The sequence below is a fragment of the Gopherus flavomarginatus genome, chromosome 18 (assembly GCF_025201925.1).
Source record: "Gopherus flavomarginatus isolate rGopFla2 chromosome 18, rGopFla2.mat.asm, whole genome shotgun sequence".
Taxonomy (NCBI): Eukaryota; Metazoa; Chordata; order Testudines; family Testudinidae; genus Gopherus; species Gopherus flavomarginatus.
The window spans coordinates 23,377,666-23,396,504 of record NC_066634.1 but is presented as its reverse complement, the minus strand read 5'-3'; the positions used below and the strand labels follow the sequence as shown (position 1 = coordinate 23,396,504).

General features: G+C 52.4%; 1 protein-coding gene across 1 annotated transcript in view; it reads left to right on the top strand.

The window, feature by feature from the left end:
* Positions 1–11,122: 11,122 nt before the first annotated feature.
* The window catches only part of MEIS3 (Meis homeobox 3), a 33,896-nt gene continuing 26,179 nt past the window's right edge, over positions 11,123–18,839 (top strand). The window contains exons 1-2 of the mRNA XM_050928585.1: positions 11,123–11,846; positions 14,516–14,718. Coding sequence (XP_050784542.1) covers positions 11,835–11,846; positions 14,516–14,718 — 215 coding nt within the window. The 5' untranslated portion in view covers positions 11,123–11,834. The remainder of the gene's footprint in view (positions 11,847–14,515; positions 14,719–18,839) is intronic.

Below are 18,839 nucleotides of genomic sequence, written 5' to 3'. Positions count from 1 at the left end.
TCAGGTATTCTACGGCAGTTTGGCAGAGGGTCCCTCACTCCCGCTCGGAGCGAAGGACCTCCCGCTGAATTGCCGCAGATTGCAATAGTGGCTTTTTTTTTTGGCTGCTTGGGGCGGCAAAACCCCTGGAGCCAGCCCTGCCCCTAAGTGACTTGCCCAAGATTGCATAGGGAAACTGGGGAATTAAACCCAGGCATCCTGAGAGCAGCCCCACCCACTTTGCTCCAGATCTGAGAAGAGGAGTCGAATGGGAACTTTCCCGGCGCTGGAATATTTGCCTCAAGTTTCACTAAAAGTATTTCAAGTGGTTTCCTTTTAAAACTCCTCTGGAGGAAGATAATTGGGCAATTAGTGATAAATTACCTCCAAGAGCCGCTTTCTTTTAACCGATAATGAAGTCTGCCAGAAAGTGCCAATTACAAAAGGACTTTTCAGGACAGAGGTGTTATTATTTCTCCTCTCCTCCTCCTTTGCTGTTCGGCTCTGGTCACTGCCGCCCAATCTGACAGCCCCACTTCTCCAAGCCCCTTCCATGCCCATCCAACATGCCTCTTAATATGGCTCAATGTAAATCCGTATAGCAAGGAACAAAGAACACAGACCATGCTTATGGGATGTGGGGGAGGGGGCTCTCCCCTGGGAAACAGGGACTTGGAAAAACATTTGGGGGTCCTGGTGGAAAAATCAGCTGAGCTCCCCATGTGACACTGCAGCCAGAAGCGTGACCCCCATCCTGGGCTGCATAAATGGGAATCTCCTGTCAGAGCAGAGAGGATAGTTTCCCCCTGTGTCTGGCCCTGGCTTGACCGCTGTTGGGACCCAGCATCCAGTTCTGGTGCCCACAATTCAAGAAGGGGGTTGACCAATGGGAGAGGGGTCGGAGAAGAGCCACGAGAATGATTGAAGGGTTAGAAAACCTGCCTTGGAGAGACGGACTCTTGGAGCGCAGCCCGTTGAGCTGAGCAAAGGGACAGTCGGGGGTGGCTTGGGCACTGTCGGTAAGTAGCTGCCTGGGGAACAAATATTTAATAACAGGCTGGTGAGTCAGCGGTGGCAGGTTGAACAGGACCTAGTGGCTGGGAGTTGAAGCCGGACAGACTCGGACTGGAAAGAAGGCAGTCGTTTTAATGGTGAGTGTAATTAACAATTTTCCCAGGCGTGGTAGATCCTCCATCACTGACTGTTTTTAAGTCGAAGAGACCTGCTCTGGGAATGATTTCGGGGTGGTTCTCCGGTCTGGGATGTCCAGGTGGTCAGGTTAGGTCACAATGGGCCCAGCTGGCCTTGGAATCGATGAACCCACCCTCCCTTCAGTCCAGAGCACTACAGATCAGTGCTGATCTCCCAGGCGGCTCAGAAAGGGGCCACTGGCACCCGAGGCTGTCGAAGATGCAACCCAGTGGCTCTGGAAACCGGCCGCCTCTTCCATTCTGGTCGGACGCACCCTAACGCCAGCTGACACAAGCCAGCCCTGCACCCACCCCACCTAAGAGTTCTCCCCTTCCCAGCATGGACTGGGTTGACCCAGTCCAAACAATTACCCGAGATGTAAGGAGCTGGATTCAGCTCAATGGAAGAGCCCAAGGATCAGAAAGAGAGGGGCAGAGAAAATAGAGGCACAAAGAGGGGACATGCCCAAGATCACCCAGCAGGTTGGTAGCAGAGATGGAAAGAGAACCCAGAAGCCACGGGACCATACCACCTTGCAGGAAAACAGCTATATGGATATTTCCTCTCTCCTTCAGGACTCCTGAGTTATATCCCCAGCTATTGGAGGGGAGCGGGGTCTAGTGGTTACAGCACGGGGGCTGGGAGCCAGGACTCCTGGGTTCCACTCCATTGAGTTCCTTGTCTCTCCTTCCCCCCTGCAGCTGTACTAGGAAGACAGGAATATTTAGCTGCCATCTGGGGGAGGATGCCAAGCCCTACAAGCCGCTGTGATGGAAGGCTCCAGGCACAAATTACTGTTATCTGCCCAAGCCCCTCCGAACCCTAACTTACAATCAGCGCTAATCATCCTGTCAGCCCGTCACTATTACCACTGAAACATCCCTCCTCAGCTCGCCCGCTGGGGGAGAGAACCCCAGGCCTTAAAGGAACATCCCCCGCTAACCAGGCAGTCCTGGCCCTGGGGGCAGCACAGCTGAGCTTTCAGCACACACCCAGGGATTTGCATACACCATAGTTGTGAGGCTGTGTGCCTAAATCCCCTGCTTAGCTTCAAAAGCAGGGACCAGAGCATGGACCAGCTCCGGCCCTAGATAGGGTAACATATCCCCATATTATAGGGACTGCCCCGACATTAGGGGCTTCATCTTATACATGCGACTATTCCCCTGGCCCCATTTTGGGGCCCTGCATCAGCATGGGCTCAAGGAGACCATTTTGCCCAGGTTCACAGCCACAGGTTTGATCTCCAAGTCTGGGCAAAACCTTGGTAGGCTACCTTCAGAAAAGCGGTGTTTTTCCAGGACACTCCACGCTCCACCCACACCGTGAATACCGCATGTAGTTTGAGTCACCCCAGCTCTGAATAAGTGTATTAGAATTGGAAGAGGCACAGAGAAAGGCAACAAAAATGATCTGGGGGATGGAACAGCTTCTGTACGAGGGGAGATTAAAGAGGACTGAGGCCGCTCAGCTTAGAAAAGAGATGATAGTGGTCTATAAAATCATGAATGGTGTGGAGACAGTGAATAAGGAAATGTAATTTACCCCCTTCACAGAACACAAGAACCAGGGGCCACCCGATGAAATGAACAGGCAGCAGGTTTAAAAACAAACAGAAGAAAGTATTTCTTCTCCCAACGCACAGTCAACCTGTGGAACTCCTTGCCAGGGGATGTTGTGAAGGCCAAAAGTAGAACTGGGTTCAAAAAAGAATGAGAACTGCTCCTGGAGGATAGATCCATCAATGGCTATTCCTCAAGGTGGTGAGGGATGCAGCCCCATGCTCTGGGTGTCCCTACACCTCCGACTGCCAGAAGATGGCACTGGACAACAGGGGATGGATCACTCGATAACTGTCCTGTTCATTCCCTTGGAAGTACCTGACACCAGCCACCTGTCTGAAGACAGGATATTGGGCTAGATGGACCATTGGTCTGACCCACTACAGCTGTTCTTACATACTTATGAGGCTGTATTTCAGGAATCCTTTGGTCAAATAATCCCAATTTTGGACCACTCACCTTACCCCATTGCCCTCATGTGATGCACCAAATATCAAGACAATCCAAGCCACCATGAGGATTTTAGAGCATTTAGAAGAGCCTGTGTCCAGTTTTGGCCCCCCCGTTACAGAAAGGATGTGGACAAATTGGAGAGAGTCCAGCGGAGGGCAACAAAAATGATTAGGGGGCTGGAGCACATGACTTATGAGGAGAGGCTGAAGGAACTGGGGTTATTTAGTCTGCAAAAGAGAAGAATGAGGGGGGGATTTGATAGCTGCTTTCAGCTACCTGAAGGGGGGTTCCAAAGAGGATGGATCTAGACTGTTCTCAGTGGTGGCAGAGGACAGAACAAGGAGCAATGGTCTCAAGTTGCAGTGGGGGAGGTCTAGGTTGGATATTAGGAAACACTATTTCACTAGGAGGGTGGTGAAGCACGGGAATGGGTTCCCTAGGGAGGTTGGGGAATCTCCTTCCTTAGAAGTTTTAAAGGTCAGGCTTGACAAAGCCCTGGCTGGGATGATTTAGTTGGGGTTGATCCTGCTTTGAGCAGGGGGTTGGACTAGACCCTTGTGAGGTCTCTTCCAACCCTGAGATTCTGTGATTCTACAATTCAAGCTTTAAAGAGAAAGCTGATCTAAATGTAAACTATGGTAGTCGCATGACGATGACTGATCTCACTAAAGCCAGTGTGGGAGCCAAGCACAACTTGTCAGACGTTTTTCAATTAAGCACATACGCTGAAAAGCGCCAATTCAGCAGAATCAAAACTGTTTTGAGGAACAAGGTTGGTTTCCGCAAGTTTCTTGAGTCCAAAACAGACCGAAAAACAGACCAAAACCAAACAAAAAAAAAAACCATTGCGAAGAAACCTTTCAAAATTGTCTGAACGGGATGCCTGGAGATTTTCAGAATGACAAGTTTGGGGTTTTGCTCTTTGAAATGACTCATCGTGTTGAAATTTAACTCAGTGACACTGAAAAATAGGTTGAAAGTAAAATAAGAAATAAAGTCAAAATCAGAACAAGACGCTTTGAAGTTGTTGAAATGAAACGTTTCCATTGACGGGGCATTTTTGACATGGCAAAATTTGTCCCGATTCAGCATGGGAACATTTTTTTTTTAAGTGTGAAAAATTGTCACGGGATAGGAAAAAGGAGCATGGTCCCTTTGAGCTGGGCCCAGTGTGTTCCCACAGCAAGAGACAGGGAGAGCCCCAAAGATCTCACTGTCCAGACAAACAGAACAGCCCCTTGGGATGGTATCTCCCTGAGGTCACGTGGCAGAGACAGAGGCAGAATTGGCCTAAGTCTCAGTGGAGTGCCTCAGTTGCTAAATCACTTCCCTCCCACTGCTGAGGACAGAACCCAGGAGTCCTGGCTCCCAGTTCCCCACCCTGCTCCAACCACTAAACCCCACTCAGAACTGGGAATAGAATTCAGGAGTCCTGACCCCATTCCCTCCTGCTCTAACCACTAGGCATTGCCACCGATCAAAAATATTCCATAGTTAAAAAAAACCCTTGGTCTCTGCCCTTTCGCTGACAAATCCAGCAGCCACTCCAGGGCAGGTAATGCCAGCTGCCTTGTGAATTCTGCTACTGGCCTTAAGCTTCCTTTAAAAAAAACCCTAAAGCCCCTCAGTCAAATCCAGCCTCAATCTGGCAGAAAATAAGACCAAACCCTGCTCCCCGGCACTCCATGCAGGCGGCTTGAGTGGCGAGCCCATTGGAAACAGGTTTCGTTTGCTCTAGATCCCAGAGGTCACCTATGTAAATAGCCAGGTGGCAGCTGAGTGAACAATATGGGGAAGGGGATGACACTGGAGGGGAACATATGGGTAAAGTGGTGTAAATCAGCATAATGCATTGACATGGACAACGACACACCAGTTCGGGGTCGGAAAAGGGACCGACAGCAGTGGACAGTCCAGCCAGACGCTGGTGCATCAAACGCTTCCTGGGCCTGGATCCAGGGCAGGGGGAAAGCCCCCCAAAGTGAGGCTGCTTGACCCCAGCTGAGGATCCGGCCCGGACTTGGCGCTCCCTGCGGAACGGGATGGCAGTTTGTCAGCACCGGAGTGGGGTTTCCCAGTTAGGCAGGGCTTGGCAACTTCATGCAGAGGTGTCTGAGCAGACGACCCAAGGGAGCAAGAATCCAGATGCCTGATGCTTCCATAGCTCCCCGCATGCGACTTCAGCTGGAAGCCCAGGCTCCCAGCACCCCTGAGAAAGGGCCCATTTTACCCCCTCTCCTCTGAGCCTCCCTTGTCACCTCTCATCTTAGACTGCGAGCTTTTCAGGGCAGGGGCTGTCTTTCTGTTCGGTGTACATGCAGCACCAGGAACAGTGTGTGTTGGGGGGCTTCCGACCCCTGCCAGGGAGCTCTGTGTGCTACTATGATGCTAATGAAATAATTATCACTGCAACGGGTACCATGTCAGGTGCTGTACACACCACAGTCAGAGGCAGCCCTGAAGATGTGGACAATTTAGAGGCCAGGAGAGATTTTTTTTTTATGTCCCTTTTACAGACAACGTGATGCAGGGGCTAGGGATGTCAGGGGACCACGGTTTCAACTCAGGCCCCTGCTCTCTGCCTCAGTTTCCCCTCAGACCCTTTGTCTTGTCTAGCTAGAAGACTCTCGTTGCCCCCGGCCCCCGTTGCCAGCTGCACATATCACAGGCAGCAGCTTCTCTTTAACACTGGGTGCGTAGCTCGGCCTACGAAAGCAACCCAGTCCACAGCCTGTTAGCATATTTCTGTTGGGAGCTCTTCGGGACATTCCGAGTCTGTGCCGTGCCTAGCACGGTGGGGCTGGGATTACCATCAGGCCTTTAAAAAGCAAAACCCCGTGGCAATGACGACACACCTCTCCCGTGTCCCGGTGGGCATGTGCGTGGGAGGGATGGTCCAGGGGTTTAGGTGCTAGCTAAAAACATGTGAGTTCAATTCCCCACCCTAGATGTGCTCAAATCATTGTGCTACTGCCTGCCTCAGTTTCCCCATGTGCACAACAGCCTTGAAGGGGTTGTGATGTTAATGGCATTAACGATAGTGAGGCACATGGAGATCTAGGGCTGGAAAGCACTAGATAGAAACCGGAGATTCTGTCATCATCACAGCTCTTCCAAGCTGCTCCAATTAATTCCTCCACCAGCCAGCACACCTAACGTGGCAGCTGCAGGTAATTCCCAGGGGCTGCTGTGTGCTCCGGGGGGCCGAGTGAATGCTGTTGGGCATGTACTTCATCACTGGATTTGCTGGCTTTCACAAGTGTGAGGTTTTGCTGAATTGTGACCTTCTGGAACTGCACCAGATAGCTCCAGGCTGCCTTAAATTCTGGTTTTTCTGTTTTGCCATTTAATTGTGTGGCTTCACACATGCACATGTGTTTGCACTCACATGTGCACACACTGACACTCAGGTTTGCAAGCACACATGCAAGACAGGAGAAAGCAGCTGACACAGTGAAAATCAACAGGAGCTGCCCAGAGTACAACCAAACTGCACAGCGCCTGGTCCCACCTGCACCCACCTCTCCTGGGCCTGGTCTGTGAACCACAACTGCACTCATTGGAGCACGGGAGTTCAGAAAGCAAAATCCTTCAGCCTCAGTGCGTGAATCGGGGCATCCTGCCTGAGAATCATCAGCCGCTCTGCCCCCATTCCATTACTCACCATCTCTCCAGACAGCCCCACCACCCACAGGTCTCCTGAAACTGGGGGTCAGCCCCATATCCTAGCTCCAACAGCAACCAGAATAAGAGCTGCAAGGGGAGTGCATGGTGCAACCATACAGGAGTGATCCAATCCTGTCTTCCCCTCCCAGCTTCTGGGGTTCCCCTCCCCCAGTCCCCCTGCTGTGCCCTCCAAGACCGGTCCCAGCATTCCCTAAGCCAGCTGGTTCTTCCCCTCATTCCTAGGGGCCCCTGCACAAGCCTTCCTGCAATTTGCTGGGGATCCCCAGCTCCAGCCAGTTCTCCTCAGCACCAGCAACTCCCAATTACCTCTCTCCTGCAGCTTTTGTCCTATAGCCACTTTCTCCTTCCAGGTCTCCTCTGGTCTGGAACACCCCTCCACCAGCCAGTCCTCCCTTCCTTTATATGGCCCAGCTGCCTCCTCTTAGGCCCAATGGGGAGGCAGCTGACCAGGCAAGGTGCATGGGCTCTGCTCCCTCTTAAAGGGGCCAATCACCCTGTGACAGCCCACCCTTTCCAAACCACAAGATTGGCTTAAAAATCCATGCAATTTAAAAAATAATAGATGTGATGTTCTTTTTATCCCCCTTCTAGGTTTTTAGCAGCGGTGTGTGTGTGTGTCAAACTTTTGTCCACAACCTCGGGGGCTAGAAATTCATTACCCCTGCCCCAAACTGCAAGCTGAAATTCTCAAGGAATCACAGGACTCCAGGAGCTGGGGCTTTCAGCAATATGGCGAGCCGTGCCATAGCTTCACAACAGGTGGTGACAGCCATACTGTTTTATCAGCATTCATAGATTCAGAGATTCCAAGGCCGGAAAGGGGACCGTTGGGTGGTTATCCAGTTTGACTTCCTATATAAGACCAGCCGGGGACTTCCTCGAATTAATTCCTATTCACAATAGAGCAGCTCTTTCAGAAAACCAGCCCATCTTGATTTAAACATCGACGCGGCGGGAGCACCGGCTGCACTCATTGGTGGATTGATGCAACAGTTCATTATGCTCACTGTTAAAAATCTGCCCCTGGTTGCCGCTCTGACTCGATCTGGCTTCAATTTCCAGCCATTGGACTGTATTAGCGCAGCAGTTCTCAAACTGTTCATAGGGGTTGCCAGGGCTGGCTTAAGTTTGCTGGGTCCTGGGCCTGAAGCCCCCAGGGCTCAGGTTACCAGCCCCCTGCCTGAGGCTAATGTACAAGTCACCCCTCACCTTTTCTTTGATAAGCGAAACATACCGATCTCCTGGAGTGTCTCAGGGTAAGGCAGGCTTCCAAATCCATAACCATGTCCTTGGCTCTTCTCTGACCCCTCTCCCATTGATCCACCTCCTTCCCAAGTTGTGGGCTGCAGGATCCTAGCAGCAGTCGTACCGGGCCCGAACACAGAGGGAAAATAACCTCTCGAGAGTCCCGGGATGGCGTTCGCCCTTGGGCACCGTGTTACACCAGGAGATCAGGTTCAGCTGCTTGTCCACCGGGCCCCCCCAATGGGCCTGGCTTCTGAGGGCTTGCCTTCTGGGAGAGGTTCGGGTGTGAAGGTCAAGCGCTAGCGCTGGTCGAGAATAAACTCCCCATGTGGCCCTGGAACGGTGATAGCAGAGTCGTGGTTTCCGAAGAGCTAACCCTACTCAGTCTCTCCGTGGAGACCAACCCTGAGTTAGGAATCAGTTTAGCTTAAGCTTGGTCGGCCTGCATTGGTGTAACTCCGGCAGTGAAGGCTGTCCTTTCTCACCACCATCATTACACCCCCGAGTGTAGACGCAGAGTAGGCCAACGGTGCTGAGGTTGTCTCTCCTTGTGGAGTACCCCAGGCAGGAAGGGACCCCAGAGCCGTATTCGATACCCAACTTTGCTCTTGGCCTGTTCGATGCCCTGGAGCCAGTTGTCTCCCCTGCTCTGGGCTTTGGTTTCCCTATCTATACTTGTTGGTAAAGTGCTTGAGATCTGCGGATGAACGCAGCGAGGTCCTGGCAGAGCAGTACAGCGTAGTCCCCTTCCTCCGCTCCGCAGCACAGATATCCAGGTGGAACTGTGCCCACCCTAGGGGAATTTGCCCCTTCACGACTGGCACAAGGCCTGAAATAGCAGCATCCACGCTGCCCCCGAGGTTTGGGAAAACAGCAGCCCGGCCCCTGAGAAGGCAGCAGAACGCAGACATTAAGGAACTCGATGGAATTATTAATTATAATAAAAATGCAACAATCTCTGGACCACTTTCCCCAGTTTCTGGTAGAAAATGCAAATCGTTCTGCTGTGGGCGATCTCCGGTTGGGGAAGGCAAAGCGGGTGTATCCGGAAAGAGGGAATACAGAACAATCAGAAGGGTGACGTGTTTAAACCGTCTGTAAACTCTGCCCTCCCTCGCCCTGGATGCGTGGGGCCACTGGCCCAAGACAGCCCTTGAGCTAGGGCTCAGTACCAAGGTGTCAGACACACAGACGGGAGGGTGGGGGGAAGAGGCCCCTATAAAGTGGGGGTGCGATGGATTGAAATGTGGGTGGGGAGGTGACAGCAGCTCAGGTGGACTGGGGGACAGGGAGACAGACACCAGTGGGAGCTAGAATAGGGGGACAGACAGACCCCAGTGGGTGCCAGAGCTGGGGGTGAGGGGATGTGGGAAGGGGACAGACAGACACCTGTGGGAGCTGGAGAAGGTTGGGGGGGGGGGGAATGGGGAGGGAGGGGACAGATACCCATGGGAGCCAGTGCTGGGGGGGGGATATGGGGACAGACAGACAGACACCGGTGGGAGCTGGAGATGGGGTGGGAGGGATTTGGGGACAGATAGACAGACAGATGCCCATGGGAGCTGGAGGTGACAGGGATACGGGGACAGACAGATAGACAGACGTCTGTGGGAGCTGGAGGTGAGGGGGATATGGGGACAGACAGATAGACAGATGCCCGTGGGAGCTGGAGGTGAGGGGGATATGGGGAGGGAGGGAACAGTCAGACAAACACCCGTCAGAGATGGAGATGGGGTGGGGGCACATGACGGAAGGGAGGTGACAGACAGACACCTGTGGGAGCCAGGGGGTGGGATACGGAGACAGACAGACACTCGTGGGAGACAGAGATGGGGAAGGGATATGGGGACAGACAGACACCCGTGGGACCCGAAGGTGGGAGTTGGGGATATGTGGGGGGAGGGGACACACAGACACCCGTGGGAGCCAGAGGTGGGGATATGTGGGGGGAGGGGGCAGACAGACACCCGTGGGAGCCAGAGATGGGGATATGTGGGGGGAGGGGACAGACACCCATGGGAGCCGGAGGTGGGGATGTGGGGGGAGGGGACAGACAGACACCCGTGGGAGCCGGAGGTGGGGATATGTGGGGGGAGGGGACACACAGAAACCCATGGGATCCAGAGATGGGAGGGGGGATAGACACCTGTGGGAGCCGGAGATGGGGATATGTGGGGGGAAGGGGACAGACAGACACCCGTGGGAGCCGGAGGTGGGGATATGTGGGGGGAGGGGACACACAGAAACCCATGGGATCCAGAGATGGGAGGGGGGATAGACACCTGTGGGAGCCGGAGATGGGGATATGTGGGGGGAGGGGGCAGACAGACACCCGTGGGAGCCGGAGGTGGGGATGTGGGGGGAGGGGACAGACAGACACCCGTGGGAGCCGGAGGTGGGGATGTGGGGGGAGGGGACAGACAGACACCCGTGGGAGTCGGAGGTGGGGATGTGGGGGGAGGGGGCAGACAGACACCCGTGGGAGTCGGAGGTGGGGATGTGGGGGGAGGGGACAGACAGACACCCGTGGGAGCCGGAGGTGGGGATGTGGGGGGAGGGGGCAGACAGACACCCGTGGGAGCCGGAGGTGGGGATGTGGGGGGAGGGGACAGACAGACACCCGTGGGAGTCGGAGGTGGGGATGGGGGGAGGGGACAGACAGACACCCGTGGGAGCCGGAGGTGGGGATGTGGGGGGAGGGGGCAGACAGACACCCGTGGGAGCCGGAGCTGGGAGGGGGAGTAGACACCCGTGGGAGCCGGGGTGGGCTGGATCGGGGCCCGGCCGGGGCAGCAGCAGGCGGGGAGCGGGGATCCGCGTGTGGGGAGGAGGAGGAGGAGGAGGACGAGGAGCTGGGCGCGGGGGGATCCGCCTCCGAGCCGGAGAGCCAGGCAGGGGTTAAGGAAAAGCCCCTTTCCACTTCCGGATGTGCTCACAGCTCCCGGGGCTGGGCGGACAGAGCATCTTTCTTCCTCCTCCTCCTCGGCGAGCCCCGGCCCCCGCCGCCGCCGAGCGAGCCGGGAACCTGCCACCGAGCCCAGCCGGCTCCCCTCCCCGGCCCCCCCTCTCCTCTGCTCTGGAGCTTTCTGGGGGCGGGGGGGCCCTGATCTCTTGAAGGGGGTGGGGGCTGTAGGGATCAGTCCCCCCACCCCTCTTCCAGCTTCCCCCCCAGGGCCCCCCCCCCGCCATTGGCAGGCAAGAAATCTGGGCAGAGCGCTGGGGAGGGCGGGGTGGGGGCTCGCCCTGCTTTCGGAAGGGGAAGGCAAGCAGCAGAGTGCTTGGGGAGGGGGTGTTTCTCCATCCCCCCCTTCCTCAGCCCAGCACCAGGGTGGGTTTTTTTTTAAAAGGATCATCAGTCATTCTGCGTTTGACAGCTCGGAATACTTGATGGACAGCTGAGGCAGCCAGGACTACTGGGGAGAGAGAGAGAGAGGGAGAGAAATCGACTGCAACCCCACCCCCCCAGCTTTCTCCAGGACCCCCCCCCACCAATGTTTTGCTTCCTTGCATTAGCTTTCTGGACAGCCTTGAATCAGGGTTAACCAAGCCAGGGAGGAAGAGACCCCCACCCCGAGAATTGAATTGTTTTCAGCAGTTTGGACCCGGAGCTGGGGGGGGGGGGAGATCTCGGATCCTCACCCCCCATACACAGCCCATTTCCTAAGGAGAGCGAGAGGAAAAAAGACCCCGGCTTGGACCCCACACGCCAAGCATCCGATGGCACAAAGGGTAGGTCTGCGGGCCACTGAGTCCTTCCCCGGGGGCTGGGTGGCCCATCCCCGCCTGGGCGCTGGAGGGTCCTGGCTGTCCAAGGACTTTTGGAAGAGGAGCTGGGATTTGAAAGGGGGGGGTTTGCTCTGAACGGCTACACCCCCCTTCCAAAAAAAGAGCCTAGTTTGTGTGTTTCTTGGGCAGCTGGAGCCAGGGTTTCTCTGTGTGCACAGATCCCTTGTGTCCCACTTCTCTGCTGCGCATGGAAATCTGCCTCTTCTCCCGGGGCCGGGTGCGCGCTGCCAGTGCCAGATGTGGGTTGTTTCCCCGGGGGCGGGGCGGGGGATGTTTACACTCAACTTTTTCTTAAAAAAGAAAGAAAAAAAAAGAGAGAGAGAGACTCTCGGTGGCCTCTTTGTGTGGTGTCTTCGCGCTGCTCCGGTTCTTCCACAACTGTTTGCTTAGCAGCCGAGCCGGGGGGAGACGGGCGCTGAATGTGTGTCTACAGAATCCATAGATTGGTTGGGATTTTGCACCGTGTAAACTAAGCAGGGTCCTGCCTGGTGATAGTTTCCACTTTCCCCCCTCTCGGCGTGGCTGGAAGAGCCTAGATTGCTCATTTAGGGGCTTTAATGGGTTTACCTTTAATTGGGGCCACTTCGTGCGTCGTTTCTGAAGTTTTACCAACTCCTTTTCGACTCTAATCCCCTCCTTGGAGTGCGTGAAAGGAGCTCTGGTGCTGAGAGCCAGCAGTTAATGTGGCTTTAATCCGCCCGGTTGTTAGAAATTTAGCAAGCGCTTCCTGAAAGATTTTCCTCCTATTTTGAAATCACATTTCTATTTTGCTGGGTGCTCGCTCGGGATCTGACGCACACGGACTTTTAGACACAAACAGCCCAGCCTCTCTATCTTATCCGCGACCCTAAAATATCCGCACAGCTGCTAAAATACAAACCAACACTATCGGCTAAAATCAGGGGGGAAAAGTTAATACCAACGTTAAAAAAAATAGTAACTTCATACAGACTTGAAAAAAAATTGCAAACCACCATCCATTCGTATTCTGTACATCCGGCACAAGTTAAGTTTCCATGCGAAAGAGAAAAGTTTGTCATTGAAAAGGAGATTAAGGGGGGGGGGGATCCTCCTGGGAAAGCTCAGCGTGCTTTGAAAATGCCACGAAACTCTGGGAAGACAATTTAAAAGAAAACGAGGCACATTAAATTGATGAGCAGCATTATTAGGTGAGGACGCCAGCGTGTGCCCTGGAAGCGAAAACAGATCTAAACAACTTTTTAATAAAAGGGCCAATGAAACTCCAGCCGGCTCTCCCGAGTTGACAGAAATTCTGTTTAGATGTTTTTTAAAAGTGAAAACGTGTTTCAAACAGATTTCCCTCTTGCTCATAAAATCGAAGCCTTTGATTATACAGATCTACATTTTCTCAACTCATTCCAAAGTCAGACAACCTCCAACCGGCTAATGCAGAGTAAAAATGGCTCGCTTGAATTGGTTGAAAAGGCTGGAGGAGGAAAGTTGGCGAGATTTAAATCAGAATAGCTGTCGTGTTGGAATAATTTCACACTCCTTTTTTCCCCTTTAAAAGCTCTGGTTAAGGTAAAAAGTGGAGAGCGTGTTTAATAAATTAGACCTCGGTTCACAGAGTTCAGTTTTTTAGAAAAGAGCCTGGGATTTTCTTTCTATTTCTAGTTAGAAACCAACATCTAAGGGACGGGCGAAGGGCGGATTTAGCAGTTTATTTACAAGGAACCAAAGAGGAAAGATTTTAAACCAAGAATCTCAGCACCAGGAGCACGTTCCTATTGTAAATGTCAAATTTCCTCCTCGAAAATCTGTTGAAAATAGCCCTGTTGCTTCTTTTTCCCAAATACCCCCAAACTCCAGTTTAAAAAAGCGAGACGAATAATGTTTTAAAGGCGAAGTTTGCAAGAAAATAAAACAGATTTTATCGCCTCGACGTTGGAAACTTTTTGTAAAGGCGAGAAGGTGGGAAAAGGTCCTGGTGTTGGAGGGGAAACTCCCCGGCTAGGGTGAAAGGAACAAGGCTCGAAGCCGCTGGGGTGAAACTGACCACACCGGCTACAGGCGTGAAAGTAACAAATTTTGCAGCCGCTGATCCTGAAAGCCGCGGTGTCGCTGGAGTTAAATTAACAAAATGTGGCTGGGCAGGAACTAATTACAACAAAAGAGAGAATGTTTAAATGACAAACGGGGTCGGTAAGCGGAGTGGTATCGATTTTTTTTTTTTGCGAAAAGCAAAAACTTGGCTGGAAATCAAATCAATGCAATTCACAATGTTGTGATTAAGGGTTTCTATTTCCCCACTTCTCGCCCTCCCGATATAGATCAGATCAACCCCTTGTCAATCGCTTCTTTACGAAACAAACGAGCAGACAAATGCCTTGTTTTTCTTTAGGGGGAGTGTGTCACGGGGAGGGCCGTTGCCTACGAGGAGGTCTGGGCAAAAATTACTTCTCCAGCTCCCCGGATCTGAGGGATATTTTTGGTGCAAAAAAAAAAAAAAAAAAAAAAAAAAAAGGAAAGAAAGAAAATTCCTCCCCCACTTCCTCTCTGTGCATTCCCGACCCGGGGGCCGCTGCTGCGTGTTTGGGAGCGGGCTGGCTCCCTGACACCCGCCCGCCCCTTGTTTTCCACCTGCCTTGCAGTACGATGACCTGGTACATTACCCAGCCATGGATGGAGTCGCTCTGCCTGGGTTCGGGGACCCTCACACGGCTCGGAGTTTGCAGCACCACGCGCTGAACCAGAGCTCGCCCTATGGATCGGCCGGGGCACCCCACCGGGCAGGGGTGCCGCCGGGGCTGGGGAGTACCGACGCCTTGAAGAGGGAGAAGGATGAGATCTATGGGTAAGGAACCGGGGCTGGGCTCCGGGGACTCCCAGAGACCTAGGGCGGCGGGTTTCTCCCTAGGGTTGGCCCAGGCGCCGCTGAGAATCGCTGGCTGGGAGAAGCAAGTTGTGTGGCGTTGGGTGGGGGTGTGAAGCCTCGGGTTGTTTTATTTGGACCTAGGCGCTGTCTGCCTGGCGAGCCCGCTAATTTTTGGAGGGTCTGTCTCTTCATTTAGGGCTGAATCCAGCTAATTACTGAGGGATCCCTGGATCCATTTGATTGCTAGGAGGCTCTGGTCAGTTTCACGGCTGGTGGGACCATCTGTATCTCTCTTCTTTTATTTCAAGTGTGTGTGTGTGTCTGGGGGGGTGGATTTGCGGTGGAGATTTCTGACTGTTGGTCAGTCTAATTTCTAGCAGGATCGGGGCTGTCTGTCTAGCCATTTTCTGTCTGTTTTCTCTCAGTCCAGTTTCTGGGGGATTTGTTTGTTTCTAACCATGTATTTCAAGGGAGAATCTCTCTCTCCGTCTGTCATCCTAGTAGTTTCCAGGAAGGAGAGAGATTTACCCACCCCAGACAAAACACAGGGCACTTTGAGGGGGAAAGGCTGGGTTGTCATTTTCAGATCAGGCTCCCCAGGGAAAGAGTGAGGGAGCAGGGCTTGGGGATGAATCCAGTAAAAAAGGAGCAAACTTTGGATCCAAGCGGAGGAGAGAAAAGTGGCTGGGGGACCTTGCAGCGGAGGTGATTTTGAAGGCCCAGGGAGAGGAAGTTTTTCTCGGCTTGGTATGAACACTTTGATGCCTTGGTCTCTCATGGCTCTGCAGCGTGGGGTGCCTGCTTTGCCGTCAAAGTCATTTACCTTAGCCCAAAGCACTCAGGACCCAGAAGTGGGGGGTCGGTGCTGGAAAAGGGGGGCGCCTTTCCGGGCAGGAGAAAAGGCTGCATGGGAAGAGGCTCCGCTTGATTTCTCTGGAAGAGAAAGTCCAGAGATTTTCTACAGGTGAGGCCAGAAATGCAAGCCAGGGAAGGACCCTGGGAAGGGAGGGAGGGGACTTGAAATACTCCTGAAACCTAAACCCACCCACGGGGAATAACTGTCCCTTGGAAGGGAGGAAATAAGTGAAAAATGCTGAGGCATCAGCATGGACCCAGCGTTTGTAGGGAGACAGGGGAAAGGTGGAGAAAAGAGGGAAAGGAAGAGAGAAAACAGAGGAGAAAGAGGGGACAGGCAAAGGAAATAGAAAGAGGAAAGCAGGAGGGAGAAGAAAGACAGGAAGGAGAAAGAAGGAAAGAGGGAACGATAGAAAACAAACAGAAATAGAAGGCAAGAGCCCAGGAGGGAAAGAGAGAGAAATCGCTCCCTTCTGAATAAGGTTGCAGCCAATGCGGAGGACAGAAGGAGCCGAAAACTACAAAGACCTGGGCCCAGCCGGGACCCCTTTCCCCCTACCCCCAAAGATTTTGCAGTCACTATTGGAGGAATAGGGAACGGGTGCTATAAAGGCCGTTAAAGTTTGCCAGCCTTTCTTCGAATCTTGGCTCTTCTGGCTCCATGTAAACATTTCTAGGAGCAGGGAAGTGAAACTATTTTCCTCCCCCAAGGGGCACAAAGTGACCTCCTCCCTGCTCCCCCCACGCGTGCGCCCCCTTTGCCAGAGTAGAGGCTGCTTTCAATTTGCAACTATTTGTTGTTTTTACTCGTGGGCTCTGTGGAGACTCTCGTCTCGGCTGCTGGGCTGACACGCCAGCTCTCAAGTTCCAGGAGGGAGAGACACACTTAAGAGATAACATGGCTTATGTTGGCTGCAAATATTTACATAGCATATGCTGTGTGAACTTGTGCAGCGATCTGGGAATGCACAGTGTGTGTCTAGATGGAGCGGGAGAGAGCGAGAGACAGCCCTGGCCTATGTGGATATATCTGGATGTGTGTGGGTGTGTATAATATATATGTGTGTGAGTGGGGAGATATAAACGATCGCAGAAATGTAGGGCCCCGCGCTGAGACTGAACCAAGTAACCGTAGCCCAGTGGTTCTCAACCAGGGGTACACGTACCTCTGGGGCTACGCAGAGCTCTTCCTGGGGGGACATCAGCTCATCTAGGGATTTGCCTCATTTTATAACAGGCTACGTAAAAAGCACTGGCCAGGTCAGGACACACTAACATTTCATACCGTGCCTGGCCTGTACAGCTCTGTGTACTGGACACTGAAGTGTCAGTACAAGGCTGGTATTCTGACTGATGTATTTGATAATTGTGTGGTAACAATGAGACAGTCGGGCCTTTGTCAGTAACTGTGTGGCGGTGACGCTTTTGTAGTCTTCTGTCTGATTGTGTAAGCAAGTTGTTTTTAAGTGAGGTGAAACATGGTAGTGGTGGTGAGGACGCGAGACAAATCCACCCCCTGAAAGGGGGACGGTTGTTTGGAAAGGTTGCGGGCCACTGCCGTAGACTGTCCTTGACCAGTGTGTATATGTGGCATATGGACGTGCCCACAAAGCGTGGTCAGGGTGGCCCCCTGTGTGTCTATGGAACAGTTTGTACCCACAGTGCAATATAATCGATATATCACACACTCGGGGCCTTAGCCGTGATATTGCAGGAGTGCTGGATAAGCCGGAAAGCTTGCAATAGAAGTTGAGCAGACGAAAGTGATTCCCGCCCCGCCCTTGTCCTGTGAATATCCTGGGCCCAACGGGGGGCTACACCAGTGGAAGGCATTAAGCTGCCGGCATGGGGTGTCTAGGTAGACAGCATTTTGGGTATATTCTATCTCAGGGGGTCTCAAACTGGGGGTCAGGACCTCTCAGGGGGTCACAAGGTTATTACATGAGGGGGTCGCGAGCTGCTAGCCTCCACCCCAAATCCCGCTTTGCCTCCAGCATTTATAATGGTGTTAAATATATAAACAAGTGTTTTTAATTGATAAGAGGGTCGCACTCGGAGGCCTGCGGTGTGAAAGGGTCACCAGCACAGAAAAGTTTGAGAACCACTGCTCTATATATACAGCTACAAAGTGTGTAATGTTAACATGCACACACACAGACAGAGAGTGTATGGGTGTATCTCTAGCTATACGGGCGGTGTAAATATGTGTTTTTAAAGATATTTAGGCACCTAAATACCTTTAAAAATCTGCCCTTAATCTGCTGTGATATACACGGTGCAAATATGTATCTTTAGCTACACACTGGGTATAGTATGTGTGTATGTGCATATATGGATAGTGGTTCATTTGTCGGTCATTCTGTGTGTGTGTGTCTGCGGTAACATTGTGACATGTGTAACAATGTGGCACACTGTATATATGTACATATAGAATAGTTTTGTATCTATGTCTATATATATATTTACACAGTGGGTGTATGTATGTCATGCTCTGTGTGTGTATATTTATACACATAGTGAGCAAGATGTCACACACACACACACACACATATTAGTGTTGCACAATGGATCTGTATGTATAGACTGGATTGGACGGGCCAAAATTCTCTAGGCCCAAATCCCTGTTTCCCACTGCCTTGTGTGTTTGCTTGTATGAGTGTAAAGTGAGTGCAAAGACTTGCCCAACGGTGCCATTTTTACACCCTCTTTACACTCCCGCTGCACTTGTGTAACTGCCTGCATAAGTAGCCGTTGTCTCTAGTGTGTAAACGAGCTATGCACTCTGCGTGTGTGTACGCACATCAGTGGTACATTGTGCCTGTATATACTGACGTGTGTGTGTGTGTGTACATGTGTACACACAGTGTACAGGACACTGACTTTGTATGCATGTCATTAGTGCACATTTCAACATATGGATGGTGGTTGTGTTGTGTGGCAGTTTTAAGTCTAAACATAAATTAAACTTCATGGCATGGTCCTCTGGTCCTCAGAGGGGGTAGCTGCAGGGAAGTTAATGGCCACTGGTCAGTTTACATTACTTGAGGATCTGGCCGTGGCTGCATAAATCTGGGCCGTTGTTGGTGAGCGCACATCTGCGCACACATGCAGCACGTACAGTAGGGCTGCAGTTTGTGTCGTGTTTCTGGAACCATATTCAACGGAGGAGTGGTACAGTCAAATTTGAATTGGTATCTTCCATGCATATTAATATGACCTGTGGTGGGAATAGGTGTTATACGCTG